The sequence below is a fragment of the Pseudorasbora parva genome, chromosome 12, assembly GCF_024679245.1.
Source record: "Pseudorasbora parva isolate DD20220531a chromosome 12, ASM2467924v1, whole genome shotgun sequence".
Lineage (NCBI taxonomy): Eukaryota > Metazoa > Chordata > Actinopteri > Cypriniformes > Gobionidae > Pseudorasbora > Pseudorasbora parva.
This window is the reverse complement of record NC_090183.1, coordinates 43,135,015-43,157,090: the sequence shown is the minus strand read 5'-3', so window position 1 is coordinate 43,157,090 and position 22,076 is coordinate 43,135,015. Positions and strand designations below refer to the sequence as shown.

At 38.1% G+C, this 22,076-nt stretch overlaps 2 protein-coding genes across 2 annotated transcripts in view; both read left to right on the top strand.

Moving 5' to 3' along the window:
• rbl1 (retinoblastoma-like 1 (p107)) overlaps positions 1-12,731 on the top strand; it is a 43,721-nt gene extending 30,990 nt beyond the window's left edge. The window contains exon 22 of the mRNA XM_067460406.1: positions 11,274-12,731. Coding sequence (XP_067316507.1) covers positions 11,274-11,444 — 171 coding nt within the window. The 3' untranslated portion in view covers positions 11,445-12,731. The remainder of the gene's footprint in view (positions 1-11,273) is intronic.
• Positions 12,732-14,179: 1,448 nt separating this feature from the next.
• si:dkey-6e2.2 (uncharacterized) lies at positions 14,180-21,188 on the top strand. The gene is made up of 3 exons (XM_067458537.1): positions 14,180-15,040; positions 17,905-18,244; positions 19,788-21,188. The coding sequence occupies exons 1-3, from the start codon at positions 14,545-14,547 to the stop codon at positions 20,083-20,085; spliced, it is 1,134 nt and encodes a 377-aa protein (XP_067314638.1). The 5' UTR covers positions 14,180-14,544; the 3' UTR covers positions 20,086-21,188.
• The last annotated feature ends 888 nt before the right edge of the window (positions 21,189-22,076 follow it).

The following is a 22,076-nucleotide window of genomic DNA, read 5'->3' as shown; positions in this document are numbered from 1 at the left end:
CCATTACGTCTATGAGTCCCCAGAAAGATAGTGAACCAGACATGTGTGTGTGTGTGTGTGTGTGTGTGTGTGTGTGTGTGTGTGTGTGTGTGTGTGTGTGTGTGTGTGTGTGTGTGTGTGTGTGGAGGGGGTCTCTCTCACTCTGTGTGTGTGTGTCACCTTTTCTCTTGTGTTTTCATAATTTAACCCTTTCATATCATAGGCTATCACAAATATCTATCACTTTATTGTGAAAAATAAGTAAAAAACAAAAACATATATTATATCTTTAATTAAATACTGGTCTTCTGAACTTACAAAATTTTGAGCTGCAAAAAATATATTTGCACATAATTGAAAGTGATGTCCCAATACTTTTAATTGTTTTCTATAACATGGGCTTTAAAGAAGGTCATGTGCTGTGTTTGCAAAGATCACGTATGACACCTCTTTAAACTAATTATTTATTGATAGAATTCAAATGGATAAAAAAAAAAAAATTCACATGATCTTATAAAAGTGGCTGTTTATTATAAACTTCCATAAATTTTATGCACGCATATTACTCTTCCCTGACACTGATATTAAAATCATTGTTGCGGTCTCTGTGATTTGGCTTAATTTATTTTTAAGAGAAGTGTAAGGATAATACAACTTCAGCATTTGGACAGTATTCTGCACTCATTTTGAAATTAACATTTGACATCATCTGACATAAAATTAATGAATAAAATGTAATTGATCTCAGAGATGTGACTGTTGTGGTTCCTGGTCATAGCAGCACCAGTTGCTGCAGTTAATGAGGTGAATTCAAATGACTTTGACATAGTCCCTTTATTTATTTTTTCCCATATTAAATGCCTATTGGCCAGCTGCGCACAGTTAAGCTGATGCCACCGGGGTGGCGGTGCCCCCGGCTTGGGCCCGTCATCGCTGCTCGCAGCTTTAATTATTATTATTATTATTATCTTTTCGCCTTTTGGGCATTTTTGGGGCCCTTCCCATGCTCGAAAACTCTTGAAACTTTGCACACGCATCGGAATGCGCGGCCAACAGGGTCTGGCAGAGGCCTTTGCCCCGGGCGTGGCAGGGGGGCTCAACAGCGCCCCCTTGAAAAACTGGGTCTATATATTAAACACACTTGCACGTACATGTATGAAACTCGGTACACATATAGATCTCATCGGGCCAAACAACTTCCGCACTCATAGTCATAAGCTTCGCCCAACAGGAAGTGAGCTATTATGGGTTGTTCGGAAAACGCATGCTCTGGAATTTGCGATACTCCTCCTAGACGATTCACCCGATCAGCACCAAACTCGGTCAGCATGAAGTCAAGACACTGAGGATGCTAAATTGCGAGCGACTTTTTGATATCTCAAACGGTTTGGCCGTGGCGAAGAGACAAATTTATGGCGAGAAAAGGGAAACAGGAAGTGTGTTATAACTTTTGCATACATTAATTCATTTTGATGAAACTTCAGCTGTGTGTTCGTTGTAAGAGGCCGATCACATGGATATGACTTTTGTGAGTCAAAGTTATAGCGCCACCAACTGGCAGCAGGAAGTGTGTCACTTTTGTCCAAAGTGGGGGGGTTAGTTTTATCTACATTCACCAAACTCGGTATATATATTGTACATTTCGAGCGGGACAACTTTCTAATTTACAGTCATTAGCTGTGACCAACAGGAAGTCAGATAATTTGGTTGGAAGATAACAAGAAGTGGCAAAGCGAGCTCTGAGTTTTTACCTTCTCCTCAAAAGCGATTCATTCAATCTCCTCCAAACTCGGACAACATGAAGTAAATATACAGAAGATGCTAAAATGCGAACGGTTATTGGATATCTCAAACGGTGTCCCCGTAGCAAAAGCCTAAAAAACACAAAATAAGAACACAAGTGCCTGGTTCATAAATAAGGCTATACTCCCACCTGCTGGTTATTCTCTATATCACACTGTTTTTTTTTTTTTTTTTTCAACACTTATGCTCTCACTTAAATGACCAGTAGAGGGCAATATTGTATAAGTTTTCAAGCAAAAAAACATTACCTCTGTGTGTGTGTGGGTGAATGGTTTTCTAGCCTGGTGGGGACTTAAACCTGAATGCACACAGACTCATGGGGACTTCCCAATGGGTACAAAAGCTTATAAATCAAACAGAATGAGTTACTTTGAAAAGGTGAAAATGCAGAAAGTTGTGTGATGGGAAGGTTTTGGGGTAGGAGCAGTGTAGGAGGACAGAATATATGGTTTGTACAGCATAAAAACCATTACAACTATGGTGAATCCCCAGAAAAAGATAGTGAACCAGACATGAGTGTGTGTGTGTGTGTGTGTGTGTGTGTGTGTGTGTGAGGGGCAGGGGCAGGGGTGTGTGTGTGTGGGGGGGGGGGGGGGGGGTGAAGGGGGGTGTTGTGGATGGGGGGATGGGCTGAGCTGATTTGAGTTGCCTGCAGCATACTTCAGCATTACTACTGTGTGTGTGTTTGTGTGTGTGTGTGTGTGTGCGCGTGTGTGTGTGTGTGTGTGTGTGTGTGTGTGTGTGTTGTTCTAGCCTGGTGGGGACTTCAACCTGAATGCACACAGACTCATGGGGACACATGTCACTGTAGGGGCCTAAATTGAGGTCCCAATGGGTACAAAAGCTTATAAATCATACAGAATGAGTTCTTTTGAAAATGTAAAAATGCAGAAAGTTTTGTGAAATGGGTAGGTTTAGGGGTAGGGGCAGGAGGACAGAATATATGGTTTGTAAAGCATAAAAACCATTACGTCTATGAGTCCCCAGAAAGATAGTGAACCAGACATGAGTGTGTGTGTGTGTGTGTGTGTGTGTGTGTGTGTGTGTGTGTGTGTGTGTGTGTGTGTGTGTGTGTGTGTGTGTGTGTGTGTGTGTGTGTGTGCGTGTGCGCTAAAAAGATTACCTCTCAATGCTGTGCTTTGGCCTGCATTAAAGGATAAAACATATTATTCTGGGTTTGAATAAAAAAATAAATGTATAAAACCAGTTTATTTGTAGGGCATTGACAATATTGTTTTATATAATTAGTTAAATAATTGTGTTAATACAAATAATTATTAATAAAACATATAAATATTTAAAAAAAATTACTAACAAAGGAAAAAACACATTTAATTGTCTTTTTCAACAAAAAGTAATTGGTGTGTGTAACTTAAAAATGAGAAGATTAATGTTTAAGGACAAAAATGATAACCAATGAGCTACCGGTATATAGAATAACCAGAAGTTGGGAGTGTAGCCTTATTCAGTAACCAGGTTGGACATGTCCTAGGGAACACCGTTTTGAAGATAAAACTATTGTTGTTATTGCAAAACAGTGTTTTCAGACAGTGAAATAAAAACAATGATCTCTCACTGTTTAGATTTTGTGTCTGTCATTCCCCCTCCCCCCTCCCTCTCCCTCTCTTAGGATCACTATGTGTGTGTGTGTGTGTGTGTGTGTGTGTGTGTGTGTGTGTGTGTGTGTGGAGGGGGTCTCTCTCACTCTGTGTGTGTCACCTTTTCTCTTGTGTTTTCATAATTTAACCCTTTCATATCATAGGCTATCACAAATATCTATCACTTTATTGTGAAAATAAGTAAAAAACAAAAACATATATTATATCTTTAATTAAATACTGGTCTTCTGAACTTACAAAATTTTGAGCTGCAAAAAATACATTTGCTTATAATTGAAAGTGATATCCTAATACTTTTAATTGTTTTCTATAACATGGGCTTTAAAGAAGGTCATGTGCTGTGTTTGCAAAGATCACGTATGACACCTCTTTAAACTAATTATTTATTGATAGAATTCAAATGGATAAAAAAAGTTAATTTCACATGATCTTATTAAAGTGCCTGTTTATAAGAAACTTCCATAAATTATATGCACGCATATTACTCTTACCTGACACTGATATTAAAATAATTGTTGCGGTCTCTGTGATTTGGCTTAATTTAATTTTTAAGAGAAGTGTAAGGATAATACAACTTCAGCATTTGGACGGTATTCTGCACTCATTTGAAATTGACATTTGACATCATCTGACATAAAATTAATGAATAAAATGTAATTGATCTCATAGATGTGACTTGTGGTTCCTGGTCATAGCAGCACCAGTTGCTGCAGTTAATGAGGTGAATTCAAATGACTTTGACATAGTCCCATTATTTATTTTTCCCATATTAAATGCCTATTGGCCTGCTGTGCACAGGTAAGCTGATGCCACCGGGGTGGCGGTGCCACCGGCTTGGGCCCGTCATCGCTGCTCGCAGCTTTAATTATTATTATTATTATTATTATCTTTTCGCCTTTTGGGCATTTTTGGGGCCCTTCCCATGCTCGAAAACTCTTGAAACTTTGCACACGCATTGGAATGCGCGGCCAACAGGGTCTGGCAAAGGCCTTTGCCCCGGGCGTGGCAGGGGGGCTCAACAGCGCCCCCTTGAAAAACTGGGTCTATATATTAAACACACTTGCACGTACATGTATGAAACTCGGTACACATATAGATCTCATCGGGCCAAACAACATCCGCACTCATAGTCATAAGCTTCGCCCAACAGGAAGTGAGCTATTATGGGTTGTTCGGAAAACGCATGCTCTGGAATTTGCGATACTCCTCCTAGACGATTCACCCGATCAGCACCAAACTCGGTCAGCATGAAGTCAACACACTGAGGATGCTAAATTGCAAGCAACTTTTTGATATCTCAAACGGTTTGGCCGTGGCGAAGAGACAAATTTATGGCGAGAAAAGGGAAACAGGAAGTGTGTTATAACTTTTGCATACATTAATTCATTTTGATGAAACTTCAGCTGTGTGTTCGTTGTAAGAGGCCGATCACATGGATATGACTTTTGTGAGTCAAAGTTATAGCGCCACCAACTGGCAGCAGGAAGTGTGTCACTTTTGTCCAAAGTGGGGGGGTTAGTTTTATCTACATTCACCAAACTCGGTATATATATTGTACATTTCGAGCCGGACAACTTTCCAATTTACAGTCATTAGCTGTGACCAACAGGAAGTCAGATAATTTGGTTGGAAGATAACAAGAAGTGGCAAAGCGAGCTCTGAGTTTTTACCTTCTCCTCAAAAGCGATTCATTCAATCTCCTCCAAACTCGGACAACATAAAGTAAATATACAGAAGATGCTAAAATGCGAACGGTTATTGGATATCTCAAACGGTGTTCCCGTAGCAAAAGCCTAAAAAACACAAAATAAGAACACAAGTGCCTGGTTCATAAATAAGGCTATACTCCCACCTGCTGGTTATTCTCTATATCACACTGTTTTTTTGTTTTGTTTTTTTTTCAACACTTATGCTCTCACTTAAATGACCAGTAGAGGGCAATATTGTATAAGTTTTCAAGCAAAAAAACATTACCTCTGTGTGTGTGTGTGAATGGTTTTCTAGCCTGGTGGGGACTTAAACCTGAATGCACACAGACTCATGGGGACTTCCCAATGGGTACAAAAGCTTATAAATCAAACAGAATGAGTTACTTTGAAAAGGTGAAAATGCAGAAAGTTGTGTGATGGGAAGGTTTTGGGGTAGGAGCAGTGTAGGAGGACAGAATATATGGTTTGTACAGCATAAAAACCATTACATCTATGGTGAGTCCCCAGAAAAAGATAGTGAACCAGACATGAGTGTGTGTGTGTGTGTGTGTGTGTGTGTGTGTGTGTGTGTGTGTGTGTGTGTGTGTGTGTGTGTGTGTGTGTGTGTGTGTGTGAGGGGCAGGGGCAGGGGTGGGGGGGGGGTGAAGGGGGGTGTTGTGGATGGGGGGATGGGCTGAGCTGATTTGAGTTGCCTGCAGCATACTTCAGCATTACTACTGTGTGTGTGTGTGTGTGTGTGTGTGTGTGTGTGTGTGTGTGTGTGTGTGTGTGTGTGTGTGTGTGTGTGTGTGTGTGTGTGTTGTTCTAGCCTGGTGGGGACTTCAACCTGAATGCACACAGACTCATGGGGACACGTGTCACTGTAGGGGCCTAAATTGAGGTCCCAATGGGTACAAAAGCTTATAAATCATAGAGAATGAGTTCTTTTGAAAATGTAAAAATGCAGAAAGTTTTGTGAAATGGGTAGGTTTAGGGGTAGGGGCAGGAGGACAGAATATATGGTTTGTAAAGCATAAAAACCATTACGTCTATGAGTCCCCAGAAAGATAGTGAACCAGACATGAGTGTGTGTGTGTGTGTGTGTGTGTGTGTGTGTGTGTGTGTGTGTGTGTGTGTGTGTGTGTGTGTGTGTGTGTGTGTGTGTGTGCGTGTGCGCTAAAAAGATTACCTCTCAATGCTGTGCTTTGGCCTGCATTAAAGGATAAAACATATTATTCTGGGTTTGAATAAAAAAATAAATGTATAAAACCAGTTTATTTGTAGGGCATTGACAATATTGTTTTATATAATTAGTTAAATAATTGTGTTAATACAAATAATTATTAATAAAACATAAATATTTAAAAAAAAATACTAACAAAGGAAAAAACACATTTAATTGTCTTTTTCAACAAAAAGTAATTGGTGTGTGTAACTTAAAAATGAGAAGATTAATGTTTAAGGACAAAAATGAGAACCAATGAGCTACCGGTATATAGAATAACCAGAAGTTGGGAGTGTAGCCTTATTCAGTAACCAGGTTGGATATGTCCTAGGGAACACTGTTTTGAAGATAAAACTATTGTTGTTATTGCAAAACAGTGTTTTCAGACAGTGAAATAAAAACAATAATCTCTCTCAGTTTAGATTTTGTGTCTGTCATTCCCCCTCCCCCCTCCCTCTCCCTCTCTTAGGATCACTATGTGTGTGTGTGTGTGTGTGTGTGTGTGTGTGTGTGTGTGTGTGTGTGTGTGTGTGTGTGTGTGTGTGTGTGTGTGTGTGTGTGTGTGTGTGTGTGTGTGTGTGTGTGTGTGTGTGTGTGTGTGTGTGTGTGGAGGGGGTCTCTCTCACTCTGTGTGTGTGTCACCTTTTCTCTTGTGTTTTCATAATTTAACCCTTTCATATCATAGGCTATCACAAATATCTATCACTTTATTGTGAAAAATAAGTAAAAAACAAAAACATATATTATATCTTTAATTAAATACTGGTCTTCTGAACTTACAAAATTTTGAGCTGCAAAAAATATATTTGCACATAATTGAAAGTGATGTCCTAATACTTTTAATTGTTTTCTATAACATGGGCTTTAAAGAAGGTCATGTGCTGTGTTTGCAAAGATCACGTATGACACCTCTTTAAACTAATTATTTATTGATAGAATTCAAATGGATAAAAAAAGTTAATTTCACATGATCTTATTAAAGTGCCTGTTTATAATAAACTTCCATAAATTATATGCACGCATATTACTCTTACCTGACACTGATATTAAAATAATTGTTGCGGTCTCTGTGATTTGGCTTAATTTAATTTTTAAGAGAAGTGTAAGGATAATACAACTTCAGCATTTGGACAGTGTTCTGCACTGATTTGAAATTGACATTTGACATCATCTGACATAAAATTAATGAATAAAATGTAATTGATCTCATAGATGTGAGTGTTGTGGTTCCTGGTCATAGCAGCACCAGTTGCTGCAGTTAATGAGGTGAATTCAAATGACTTTGACATAGTCCCTTTATTTATTTTTTCCCATATTAAATGCCTATTGGCCTGCTGCGCACAGTTAAACTGATGCCACCGGGGTGGCGGTGCCCCCGGCTTGGGCCCGTCATCGCTGCTCGCAGCTTTAATTTTTTGTTATTATTATTATTTATTATTTTTTTACGCGACTATTTGGGCATTTTTGGGGCCCTTCCCATGCTCGAAAACTCTTGAAACTTTGCACACGCATCAGAATGCGCGGCCATCAGGGCCGGGCTGAGGCTGGGACCCGGGCGTGGCAGGGGGGCTCGACAGCGCCCCCTAAAGTGGGGTCTGAAAACGGGGTCTATAAATCAAACACACTTGCACGTACACATATGAAACTCGGTACACATATAGAGCTCATCGGGCCAAACAACTTTCGTGCTCTAAGTCATGCGTCAGCACAACAGGAAGTGAGCTTTTATGGGTTGTTCGGAAAACGCATGCTGTGGAATTTGCGATACTCCTCCTAGACGATTCACCCGATCAGCACCAAACTCGGTCAGCAGGAAGTCAAGACACTGAGGATGCTAAATTGCGAGCAACTTTTTGATATCTCAAACGGTTTGGCCGTGGCGAAGAGACGAATTTATGGCGAGAAAAGGGAAACAGGAAGTGTGTAATAACTTCTGCATACATTAATTCATTTTGATGAAACTTCAGCTGTGTGTTCGTTGTAAGAGGCCGATCACATGGATATGACTTTTGTGAGTCAAAGTTATAGCGCCACCAACTGGCAGCAGGAAGTGTCACTTTTGTCCAAAGAGGAGGGTTAGTTTTATCTACATTCACCAAACTCGGTATATATATAGTACTTTTCGAGCCGGACAACTTTCTAATTTACTGTCATTAGCTCTGACCAACATGAAGTCAGATAATTTGGTGGGAAGATAACACAAAGTGGAAAGCGAGCTCTGAGTTTTTACCTTCTCCTCAAAAGCGATTCATTCAATCTCCTCCAAACTCGGACAACATGAAGTAAATATACAGAAGATGCTAAAATGCGAACGGTTATTGGATATCTCAAACGGTTTTCCCGTAGCAAAAGCCTAAAAAACACAAAATAGGGACACACGTGCCTGGTTCATAAATAAGGCTATACTCCCACCTGCTGGTTATTCTATATATCACACTGGCTGTTTTTCTGTTTTTTTTTCCTGTTTTTTCAACACTTATGCTCTCCCTTAAATGACCAGTAGAGGGCAATATTGTATAAGTTTTCAAGCAAAAAACCTTGCCTCTCTGGGTGTGTGAATGGTTTTCTAACCTGGTGGGGACTTAAACCTGAATGCACACAGACTCATGGGGACTTCCCAATGGGTACAAAAGCTTATAAATCAGACAGAATGAGTTCTTTTGAAGAAAGTTTTGTGTGATGGGTAGGTTTAGGGGCAGGAGCAGTGTAGGATGACAGAATATATGGTTTGTACAGCATAAAAACCATTACATCTATGAGTCCCCAGAAAGATAGTGAACCAGACATGAGTATGTGTGAATGTGTGTGTGTTTGTGGGTGGGTGTGTGTGTGTTGTGGATGGGGGATGGTGGATGGGCTTAACTGATAAGAGTTGCCTGCAGCATACTTCAGCATTACTACTGTGTGTGTGTGTTCGTGTGTGCGTGCGTGCGTGCGTGTGTGTGTGTTCTTTTTTCTAGCCTGGTGGGGACTTCAACCTGAATGCACACAGACTCATGGGGACACGTGTCACTGATTTCTACAGTGTGTGTGTGTGTGTGTGTGTGTGTGTGTGAGCCACTCTTCTGTCTAAAAAGATTACCTCTCAATGCTGTGCTCTGGCCTGCATTCAAGGATAAAAAAATTTATTCTGGGTTTGAATAAAAAAATGAATGTATAAAACCAGTTTATTTGTAGGGCATTGACAATATTGTTTTATATAATTAGTTAAATAATTGTGTTAATACAAATAATTATTAATAAAAAATATAAATATAAAAAAACATTACTAACAAAAGAAAAAACCCATTTAATTGTCTTTAAAAAAAAAATAAAAAAAGTAGTGTGTGTAACTTAAAAAATGAGAAGATTAATGCCTTTTGTTTAAGGACAAAAATGAGAACCAATGAGCTACCGGCATATAGAATAACCAGAAGGTGGAAGTGTAGCCTTATTTAGTAACCAGGTTGGATATGTCCAAGGGAACACTGTTTTGAAGATTAAACTATTGTTGTTATTGCAACACAGTGTTTTCAGACAGTGAAATAAAAACAATGTTCTCTCACTGTTTAGATTTTGTGTCTGTCATTCCCCTCCCCCCTCACTCTCCCTCTCTCAGGATCACTCTATGTGTGTGTGTGTGTGTGTGGAGGGGGTCTCTCTCACTCTGTGTGTGTCGCCTTGTTTTTCGTTTTTTTTTTCATAATTTAACCCTTTCATATCATAGGCTATATCAGCAATTTCTATCACTTTATTGTGAAAAATAAGTTTAAAAAATGTATTATATATATATATATATATATATAACACTGGTCTTCTGAACTTACAATATTTTGAGCTGCAAAAAATACATTTGCACATAATTGAAAGTGATATCCTAATACTTTTAATTGTTTTCTATAACATGGGCTTTAAAGAAGGTCATGTGCTGTGTTTGCAAAGATCACGTATGACACCTCTTTAAACTAATAATTTATTGATAGAATTCAAATGGATTAAAAAAATATTTTCACATGATCTTATAAAAGTGGCTGTTTATAATAAACTTCTATAAATGATATGCACGCATATTACTCTTACCTGACACTGATATTAAAATCATTGTTGCGGTCTCTGTGATTTGGCTTAATTTATTTTTAAGAGAAGTGTAAGGATAATACAACTTCAGCATTTGGACGGTATTCTGCACTCATTTTGAAATTGACATTTGACATCATCTAACATAAAATTAATGAATAAAATGTAATTGATCTCAGAGATGTGAGTGTTGTGGTTCCTGATCATAGCAGCACCAGTTGCTGCAGTTAATGAGGTGAATTCAAATGACTTTGACATAGTCCCATTATTTATTTTTTCCCATATTAAATGCCTATTGCCTGCTGTGCACAGTTAAGCTGATGCCACCGGGGTGGCGGTGCCACCGGCTTGGGCCCGTCATCGCTGCTCGCAGCTTTAATTTCCTTTATTTTCTCAGAGAGTCCTTGTTCTTTACTTAGACATTTTGGCATCTACTCGTTTTTTCAGCCTTACAATATCATAACCTTATTTAAAGCAAAATGAGTCATCCTGATATACGATTTTGGTCATACCCCTCTTCACAACACACATCAACACCAATAATTCCCTAAAGGAATATTTCATGAAAATGTTTAAATAGTTACATTTGTAATTATGTATTTAATTTATTGCAGATTATTTAATTTTGTATTAATCCTTGTGTCATTCCAAACCTGTATGCCTTTCTTCTGTCGATCACAAGTTAGATCATTTGAGAAATGTCCACAGAATGAATTACACACAATGCAACTGGGTACTATTATTATAGTCACTATAACTGATTATTACATTTTAGTTAAAATTCAGTTTTCATGTCAGATCACTATCCTTTTATTTGCGAACTCCTAATGATCTCTGTAATATTGATAGATTGCAGTTTTTCAGTTAGGCTGTGGTTAAAGCCTTCTTGCTCTTTCTCTTCAGGAGCTGAGCGACATAAACCAGATGATCCGTCAGGGCGGGGTGAGCAAGAAGCGGGCGTTCACAATGGACGGCGATGAGACCGAGTCTCCGTCTAAATGCCTCCGGCAAGAGAACGACGACGTGCTGCTCAAACGCCTCCAGGATGTGGTCAGCGAGAGAGCGAGTCTCTGACCTGTGGGACGCCCAGTGTCGTTACAGACCCGATAAAAGCCAAAAACTCTTCCTATGTGCTGCTCAACGACTCCAGGATGTAGAGAGAAATGCGACAACAATCAGTCTCTTATCGGTTTTGAATCGAGCACATTAATTATGTCACAGAACAACAACAGCCAAAAACCGTCACATGCAGCTCCTGTATCATGACTTAAGTTTTCATCAACCCCATGTGGGGTTTACCGAGATCAGGGAGATCAGTATAGATTTAAATGATTTGTACTGAATCACAGAAACATTGATCATGTTTTTTATGATTCGCATCATCCTTTCATTATGAATCATTTCTTTATTACAGAGATATTCTGTAGCTGTTTCTTTCTTAATCAAGAGTCATGTGAGCATCATTTTTGCAGTAGATGAGAAGTTTTTGCAGGAATCTCACAGTCAATTATCTCCCTTCACATTATGTAGCAATATGAAAGGAAAATTTTATCAAATTTAAAATTGATTTGTGAATTTTTATTCAAATTATATACTGGCACAATGTACTGGGCAAATTGAAGTGTGTGTGTTTGTGTGTGTGTGTGTGTGTGAGAGAGAGAGAACCAACACAAAGGTCATTCATTTTAATGTTTTGCAATCATCCTGTAAATGCTCTGTATTCAGATGTGTGCCATCTACACCTCACTTAATGATGTATTATTTCTTTAATGTTCAGTGTTTTGTTTTCTGGGCATGTTTACAGTGCATTTGAACATGTTAGATGTTACATTTGATGATGGATTTTTCTATTGTCTTGTGTGAGGTGTACAATAACTTGCTTAACACCGTTTGTCTAACAGTTGTTGCTGTTATAACTGTATTATTTGGCTCTGCTCATGTTTTTCAGTCAAGTTTATTGGTCACATGCCCAAAAGGGGGCAGTGAAATGCTTTTTTCCCCCCTCCTTCAAATCATGTGACCACTCCAGTGCTATCCGCAGCAAGCCGTGTCTGAATTTCTCAGTTTTGATGGTTAAATTGGTATTGAAATTAATTCTTGTACAAACCTGGTTTATGTTCTTTTGCCCTCATCTAATTTGATATCTGATGTCCTACACTGCTGGTGCTTTGTATTGTAGCTCTGGAATATTCTCTGAAATATTTCTTTTATGTTTGCTTATATTTTAAGTTTAGAAATCTTTCTTCACATTGTATGTTATCCCACTTTTCTTTTTTCATTGACTTTCTGTAAATTATCTTTATTGTATCTGTCAGTGCCTTAGCATGTACATAACAATACAACATCTTTTATCTATTCCCACATGAGTTTTTTTTCTTTATTTATTTGACTTGTGTGTGCTTCAGAAGATCACGCGTGACACCGCTTTCAGGCTCATTTCTCCAGGACTGGTTTTAAGAGATTTAGAATATATTTGTGGTCTGGAGAGCTACACCAAACATATCCCCAGGTTAGATCATATTTGAACTTATGTGCAAGAGTCAGCTTTGGGAGATGCTCAGTGAATTGGGCTCTAAGGGTTCATGTTCACCTTGAACAATGTACTTTTAAGAAAATAAATGTAGGTTTATCTGGATAATGTGCACCTCTCCTTAGCACGTTTAATGGTTTGCTCTTCTACATTCTGTTATTGAACAGTAGTGGCCCAAAGTCATGAAAGGGGGGATATTGGGTTTTAATAACCCTATAAGCTTGAAGAAACCAAAATATGATTTACATTCAACTGATAAGGCATAACATTATGACCACCTTCCTAATATTCTGTTGGTCCTCCTTTAGCCAAAACAGCCCTGACCCGTTAAGGTGTGTACTCCACTAGACTCCTGAAGGTGTGCTGTGGTATGAGCAGTTTGAGCTCCAGTAGCTCGTCTGTTTGATCAGACCACATGACCTGACCCTGTGGCCGGTTCTCCACTGTTCCTTCCTTGGAGCACTTTTGACAGATACTGACCACTGCAGACCGGGAACAGCCCACAAGAGCTGCAGTTTTGGAGATGCTCTGACCCAGTCGTCTAGCCATCACGATTTGGCCCTTTGCTCCGAGGACAAAATGTTCACTTGCTGCCTAATATATCCCACCCACTAACAGGTGCTGTAATGAAGAGATCATTTATTTATTACATTTACCATTTAGTTCAATTCAAATTAAAATATTTTATCATAGCTTTTTATTACCCAAAAATGCGCTATGTACCATTTATTATATTGAAAACTAAATATTTTTTAAATAATAAAACATATTCTGAAAATTCTGACAAAACTTTAGCATAAACTTCTAAAATCTCAAGGAAAAAAAGCATAATACAAATATGTATTCATACAAACACATACAGATGAAAGCACCTACTTATTATTGTGTATAACTGAAATAACTACTGAGAGGTTACTTCTAAATTTTGGTTTGATATATATACAGCAGACAATTCTTCCTATAACCCAACAAGATTTACTCTTTTTCAGTGTGATTTAAAGTCACCCTTCTCTGATGTTGTAAATGTTTTATTGATGGGTTAATATTATATCCATACTTTAAAATATGAACTTAGCTTGTAGCTTAAAAAAAGGATAGCCATAAGACAAACTAATAACACAAACTACACTAAAGCTATTTTAGTGAGCAACCTATTTTTGAATACATCACTATAAAATGAACAAAAAAAGTTAATGAATCAAGAAAATGTTGAATAATACATTTTTTAATTTGCTTAATAAACAACAGTTTTATAAAATTAGCATTTTTCCCCAGCGGAACTGAACCTTATTGTGAAGTGAAATGGAAAAAATGTAAACCCTATCTATGTGAGTTAGAAAGTTTGAAACTTTATTTCTCTTTGCTAAAATATATACAATTATATGTCTATATAGACTACCTGTGGTTTTTATTTTATTTAATTTTTTTATTCCTACTCAAACCTGTCTTATGTACAAGCTGCAATAAAAAATAAATAAACTGAAACATTAAAAGACTCGTGACATTTCATGTTCTGCCACTAGAGGGCTGCCGCGGCCCGTCAGTCTGAGCCAATCACAAAGTTCAAAACGAGTGACGTACATACGTCATCTACTTGCAGGCCTACGTGCGCGCGAGTCTAGAATCAACCGATGTTTGGAGTCAATGAATCCCCAACGTGATTCCCCAAGGTTTCTACGCCGCGAAATGTATGAAGAAATGTCGGCAGAGCGAAACTGGACGGACACTGAGACGAGGGCGCTGCTGTACATCCGACAGGACGAAGAAATCAGCAGGCAAATCAGCGGGACCGTTCGCGATTCTCTGATTTACGCCGAGATATCGAGGCTCCTCCGGGCGCAGGGCATCCACAGAACCAAACGACAAGTCACCACCAAACTGAAAACACTCAAGCAGAAGTTCCTGAAAATACACGAGCATCACAAAAACAGCGGCCACGGCAGAGTGTACTGGAATTATTATGACCTCTGCAAGTCCATATGGGGCAGCAACCGCCCTACGAACACTTTAAACCTTCATAGTAGCGTGAAACTCGAAGAGCCCCAGAGTACTTCCATCGAGGACGCGCGAAACGAGAGCACGAGCACTGACGTCGAGGTTTCAATCAGTCATGACGCGGAGACGGATAACATTACAGAAGGTGCGTTTATGCGTGCTGTGTGTTAAAGGAACAGTTCACCCAAAAATGAAAACTATCCCGTCCTCAAGTCATCCTAGGTGTCTATGACATTCTTCTTTCGGATGAATACAATCAGTTATATTAAAAATGTCCTGGCTAATCCAAGCATTTTAAAATGTTATAAATATTCATATTTTTCTCACACAAATTAATGGCCTTTATTGAAGGACTTTATTAACGCCCCGGAGTAGTGTGGAGCAGTTATATGATTGATAGATGCACTTTTATTGACTACAAAACAGAAACAGCCATTCACTGCCATTATAAAGCTTTGAAAATCCAGGACACTTTTAAATATAACTGAGTGATTATGTTTGTCTAAAAGATGAATGTCATATACACCTAAGATGGCTTGAGAATGAGTATATCATGGGCAAATTTTTTGGTGAACTATACCTTTAAATGCAGTGTACTACTTGATTGTCACATGACTTAACCAGCATGCTTAATTCAGTGATGCACGTTGCAGTAATAAACATGTCAAATGATGCTGTAAAATGTTATGCAAATATGGTTGCTTTACTTTTTAAATTGTCCGAACAAATAATAAGTCAAGGGGAGGCTGTGCTTTGCGGACAGTACTAGCTTTATACTTCCTAGTGTATAGTGTACACTTTGTAAATGTGTTTAAAATAGTATGCAGTATGTAATGTTATAATGTAAATAAATAGCGTGAAACATGCTATCTTATCATGCAACCTTTTTTGCATGTTTAATTCCACACGCAGTGTCCGGTTATCATCATCTCAGATGTAAATAGGCTTGCAAAATCATTGTGGGAATTTTAAAACTTGGAAACTTTCCATGGGAATTAACAGGAATATATGGGAATTAATGGGAATAAACTGGAAATGTACACAATTGAAGGTTAGCCTGTAACAGGGAACTTAAATATAGTTGAAAAAACCCACTATAAAACAACCAGATATAATGCAAATTCAGTGGAATTTCCCTCAGTCACATGCACACTACTTCCTGTAGGGCTGTTGAGGCCACGCCCCCTGCATGCACTGTGCATTCCTCCATCACATGCTCAGATCATTTCTAGAATCCCTACAGCAGGACTACATTTGAGCTCAAGGACTACATCAAGTCAAGTAAGTTTGGATGACATTACTAGGGTAAATATATCTGTGGTATGATCTGTGGTCTTTAATACTAAATCAAAATGTGTTTATACAGTAGCAAGCTACTAAGCTTGTAAGCTAGCTAAGCTAACACATTTTCATTGACAAGGCTAACTATCATGGTGCTATCTAGACTAGCTCAGCTGGGATGTGCTTTCTTCTGCTAGTCTTTTTTCTCTTTTTATCAAACAAGAACGTAGTAGGTCATAGTTTGTGCTCATCTATTAATCTAGCCTATTTCTATTCTTCTTTTTTTCAGCTTTAGTTGTAAAATAGTTCTACCATTACAGAATTTTCCATTTGTTCGGCTAATTATATATATATAAATATTAGGGATGCACCGATATGAAACTGTTGGCTAATACCAATAACTGACATATTGGCTGATAAATAAAAAATATATATAATTTTTGAGAGCCTAATTACAAAAACAAAAGTGTCTTTTAGGGGAATTTTCTTAACGCGCAGATAACAATAACATTAAAAATGAACATATATTGACCGAAACTGATATGGTAGCCAATATATCGTGCATCCCTAATTTATACACACACACACACACACGGCATTACATAAGCATTTTTTTTACCAGGTTTTTTCTAATCTTATTCTACAGAACAATGCCACGTGCACCATCTGATGTTTGGATACATTTCACCTCAGCCAATGTAGAAGGAAGGGCTGTGTACATTTGCAATTACTGTGCAAAGACCTATGTTAAGAATGCCACAAAGATGCAGCAGCACATAGCCAAGTGCCTAAACTTTCCACAGGGCTCAAAACAAGCACTCCAAGGCAAGATTCAGACACCTCCCGCTCACTCTGCACTCAGAATGTTTGTTTATGGTTGTTTGTATAACTTGAAATATTTCCAAAATCGACCTCCCATGGAAAGTTTCTGGAAATTTCCAGGAAATCCTGAAAAAATCCCACTAAGTTTCCAACTTGGAATATTTCCAAAATTCCCCAGTTTAACTTCCCATGGAAAGTTTCCAGAAGTTTCCCAGAAATGTTCCCTCTTTGCAACCCTAGATGTAAATATGGTTATTGTGTGTTTTTAATACAAGTATAAACAAAAAGTAAAAAAAAAAAAAAGTTTTGCAAATAGATTTAAATGAATAATAATAACAATGAAAAAGATCTGATTGGTTTGGGTTTCCCAAACTAGGGTTTAGACTTGAAAAGCTAATCATTATTTTATTAATTCAATCATAAAAAATGAAATTAAAATTAAAGTAATATAAAAATAAATAAAACGCTTATCCAGAAAAAGTCAATATTTTATGTATTTAACTGCTTGTCATGTGACAATTAATCAACGTCAGAGAACACGCAAATTTGTTAATTTATTGAAATATTATCTTAATCTCAGAGGGGAATTCAAGAAAATAATTTATCTGCAGGATTATAGTATGCTACTTTGTCACATGACGTCACTTGCACGCTTAATTATTATAATTAATGCGTTCTATACACTCCAGTCCCCTTACTGTCAAAACTGTATGTAAAACTGCAGTTAAGAACTGCAAACAGTGTGCAACAATAAACATGTCAAACACTGTATATAGCGGTAAAATGACCTAATTTGCATGCTAATTTGGTTATTGGATGTGCAATACGGTTGATTTACATTTTCAAAAGGACAAAAAACTATGACATTGAAATGCGTAAGTGACTGTTATGCACTTTTATTTCTAGTTGTCGCTCAACCTGTGAGAAAGAAAGCCAAAAAATTACCGACTCCCATTACTGACACTTTAAGAGATCAAGAACATCTCCATGTGCAGAACCAGAGGGAGTATGAGGAACGGCTGCGAAGGGAAGCCAGAGAAGAACAGAAGGAGGAGCAGGCGAGTCTGATGGCCATGTGGAAGGAGATGATGGAGTTTCAAGGAAACCTCTTAAGGGAGTTTATCCACAGGCCGCCCCTGCCTTCATCTCTGCCTTCACATCCATCTTACCACAGGCACGCTCATCACAACCAAGGACGCTCTACTTTTCCGAGCACTAGCTACATGACGCCGTACGCCTCGCCAGGGTATGACTACAGAACTCGTGTCCTGTTTTGTTTCCCATTTCTAATTATGTCCAACTTTTTAAATATAAGCATTTAACATTATGATGTAGTACAAATGAACATGGGCGGGTCTACATGGTGGCACAGACCGCCACTGATATCCGGTTGGCCACCCCATGTGGCCTCCGAACCAGATGTCTTACAATTGGCTTGTGTTTATGCTAGTCAGTTTTTTTAGCCGTTTCTGCTGAAATTCATGAGTCAAAGAAGTTTAGTCAGTGCTCAAATTTGGTGACGGTCAGTCATGGAATGTGTAACATCATTATCAAGCTAGGAGAGACACAAAAATAATTAAGTGCAGGACAGTATGTATAGCCTCTTTTTGTAGTTTAATATGTGAAATATAAAGCTCAGTCACAGTAACTCCCAATAGGTTGATTCGTTGTGTCTTGTATATCATGACCGGGTTTATTTTGCAATAAAATTTATAATATCAGTTAAGCAACAAAGACACGCAACAATGTCAGAATAATCCTGTCAAATGACGTCCTACAGCGCTGTTTACATTAGTTCAAAGTTACTGATCGTTTTAATGTAAAATAATGTAATTAACTTGACAAAATATAGGTGACATGATTAAAAAGGTCCGAAACTCAGACTTTAGTTTATACCTGAGTTTTACTTTAAAGATTTGTCTTTAATATGGAATATGAGCCTGCGTTCATTCAGATAAAAACTCCTGTACAGTCGTCATGAAAGCGCTTGACTAAACGTTCCTCAGGGCTTTTACTTCAAAAGTTTTACTTTCCGCCTCATTTTGACACATCGGCTCACAGAAGTTTATTTAAAACACTCGACTGACGTTATAAACTGAGTTTGGAGCTTACTTGTGCTGCTTCATATTTTTGTCTAAACCATGATACACTAGCATTCAAAAAGTTTGGGTTAATACATTTATATACAATAAAACAGAAATTAATTCTTTTATTTAGCAAGAATTGGTAACACTTTACAATAAGGTTCATTTATTAAACATTAGTTAATGTATGAACTAACCATGAGGAGTTCATCATTTGTTACTGTGTTTATTCATCTTTGTTAACGTTAGTTAATAAAAATACAGCTGTTCGTGTTAGTTCAAGGGGCATTAACAAATGTTAACAAGATTTTAATAATGCATTAGTAAATGTTGAAATCAACATTAACAAAGATAAATAAATGCTTTATAAGTGCAGTTTATTATTATTTCATGTTAACTAATGACCCTTATTCTAAAGTGTTACCAGATATTTATAATGCGTCGAAATATTTATATTTAAAAAATAAATGATGTTTCATTATAAATAATTGAGCACTGATCATTAATCAGCAGATCATCATATTAGAATTATTTCTGAAAGATCATGTGAGACTGAAGACTGGAGTAATGATGCTGAAAGTTCAAACAATGCTCAGGATACTATTAAAAACAGCCTATGGGTTTGAAATAACTTGAGGCTGACAGAATTTGCCATCTATTTGCCAATCACCTTTTTGCTAAATTAACAGCTTTGTCCTCCCGCAGAGCTGAAACTGAGAATGAAAGTGCATTCTCACAGGATGAAGATGAGGCAGAGGAAGAGGAGAAATACATTATTCCAGCTGAGACTGCACCGTTGTTGGACGCTCAGCTAGTTAACTGTGCAAACGACAGCCAATCAAACACAGCAGAGACTGTTTCACCCCCGCCTACACAATCAGCAGGAAAGAGCGATCTGGAGCTGTCCGTGCTGCGCAGACAGGAAAGAGTCCTAGAGCTCCAGGAGGAGTACTATTCACTCAAAATCAAGTATCTGAAGGACAAGATGGCCAAGGATTCATGACAGAAGGATAAAGAGGAGTGTTAACAGTTTCCTTAATTGGCCAAAAAGCTTGCTTTGTAGATGTTCTCAGCTGGACTTTGGAGAATATACGTAGTTGTTTGTGTACTGAAGTGCACCTCATGTTCCTTTACACATTTGTAATACATATGACATATTTTGGCCTGTAGATGGCAAGGTGGTTACTTGTTTCTGGTGATTTCACTAGACATGCACAGATCAGGCATAACATTATGACGTAATATTGTGTTGGTCCCCCTTTTGCTGCCAAAAAAGCCCTTACCCATCAAGGTATGGACTCCACCTGACTCCTGAAGCTGTGTATCTGGCACCAAGATGTTAGCAGCAGATCCTTTAAGTCCTGTTAGTTGCGAGGTGGGGTCTCCATGGATCTGACTTTTTGTCAGCACATCCCACAGATGCTCGATTGGATTGAGATCGGGGGAATTTGGAGGTCAAGTCAACACCTCAAACTCGTTGTTGTGCTCCTCAAACTGTTCCTGAACCTTTTTTGCTTTGTGGCAGGAGCATTATCCTGTTTGAACTGCAGTAGCCTGTCTGTTTGATGGAACCACATGAGCCAGCCTTCGCTCCCCTCTTGCATCAATGAGCCTTGGCTGCCCATGACCCTGTGGCAGGTTCACCATTGTGATCCTGGCCACTGCAGACCGGGAACAGCCCACAAGAGCTGCAGTTTTGGAGATGCTCTGACCCAGATGTCTAGCCATTACAGTTGGGCCCTTGTCAAAAACTATCAAATCCTTACACTTGCCCATTTTGCCTGCTTCTAACACATCAAGTTTGAGCACAAAATGTTCACTTGCTGCCTAATATATTCCACCCACTAACAGGTGCCGTGATGAAGAGATAATCAGTATTATTCACTTCACCTCATAATGGTCATAATGTTATGCCTGATCCGTGTGTCTTAAGAGATTTACAGGTAGGGCTTGTTTTTACTTTAAACATATGAGTATTTGTATACATGTATTCACTGAATAAATGGCAGTTTACTACCAGCTGTTGGTTTTTGGGTCAAATTGTTGCCTTTGAAATCAAAATCGTCCCCATTTGCTTATTCTAAAAAAAATGATTCACTGATTTATGTTATGTAACACCCACTTTTCACAATAATTTCCTAATGGATAAAAGTCTTACACAATACAGCAGTAAAATGGTAAATGCAGTTTGTTGTTGACTGTAGGAGTGTGAGCTGGACCCCGTGCTCCTAACATGAAGTATGTCTGGAGAGGATGTGATGTGTGTTACCATTATTTTTCAGAAAATGCATGAAAGTCAGCGAGGTGTCTGCCAGCAAACGTCATTTTCATAGAAATCTTTAAAACATTTAAAACCCCTTACAAAATATTTTCTTGAAGTATCCTCTGGGATTTTTAGTTAATATTTCAATAATTTACATGTTCACAGTTCTAATGTTCTTATGTTTTAATGTTCACAGTTCTGATCAAGTCCAGCCTACATTTATTTTTTCTTGTTCGAGAAGCAGTTTCACTCAGATATACGTCAAAATTGGGAAGAGAAGTCTATCTCAACTGTTTGCCCCATGTATGCTGTTATTTTTTCTCAACATAGCTATTACCACATCTGTCAAGCTCTAAAAAGGACTAAAACATGCTACGAGATGGTTTCATACAGGAGACATGTATTATAGTACATGAGTATTTTGTGTTTCCTTACATCTGTCAAAATCCAAAAGGTCTTTTTTTTTAGCGGGTCACTCTGATCTGTTGGTGTACGGCAAGAGCTTTGTAACAGTTTTTCAAAAATGTCAACATTTGTGTTCCACAGTAGAAATAAGAGCGTGCCGATTTGGGAAAAAAAGTGCAATTTTTTTTTTTTTTGGTTCCTTATCACTGTTTCGGTTTCACTCTATATCCGCTTCCATCTCTCTCTCATTCTCCCTCCTGCTATTACATCTCACAGAAAGAAATTACATTTACTTGACATAGACCTCTGCCAAATTGGCTTGGATT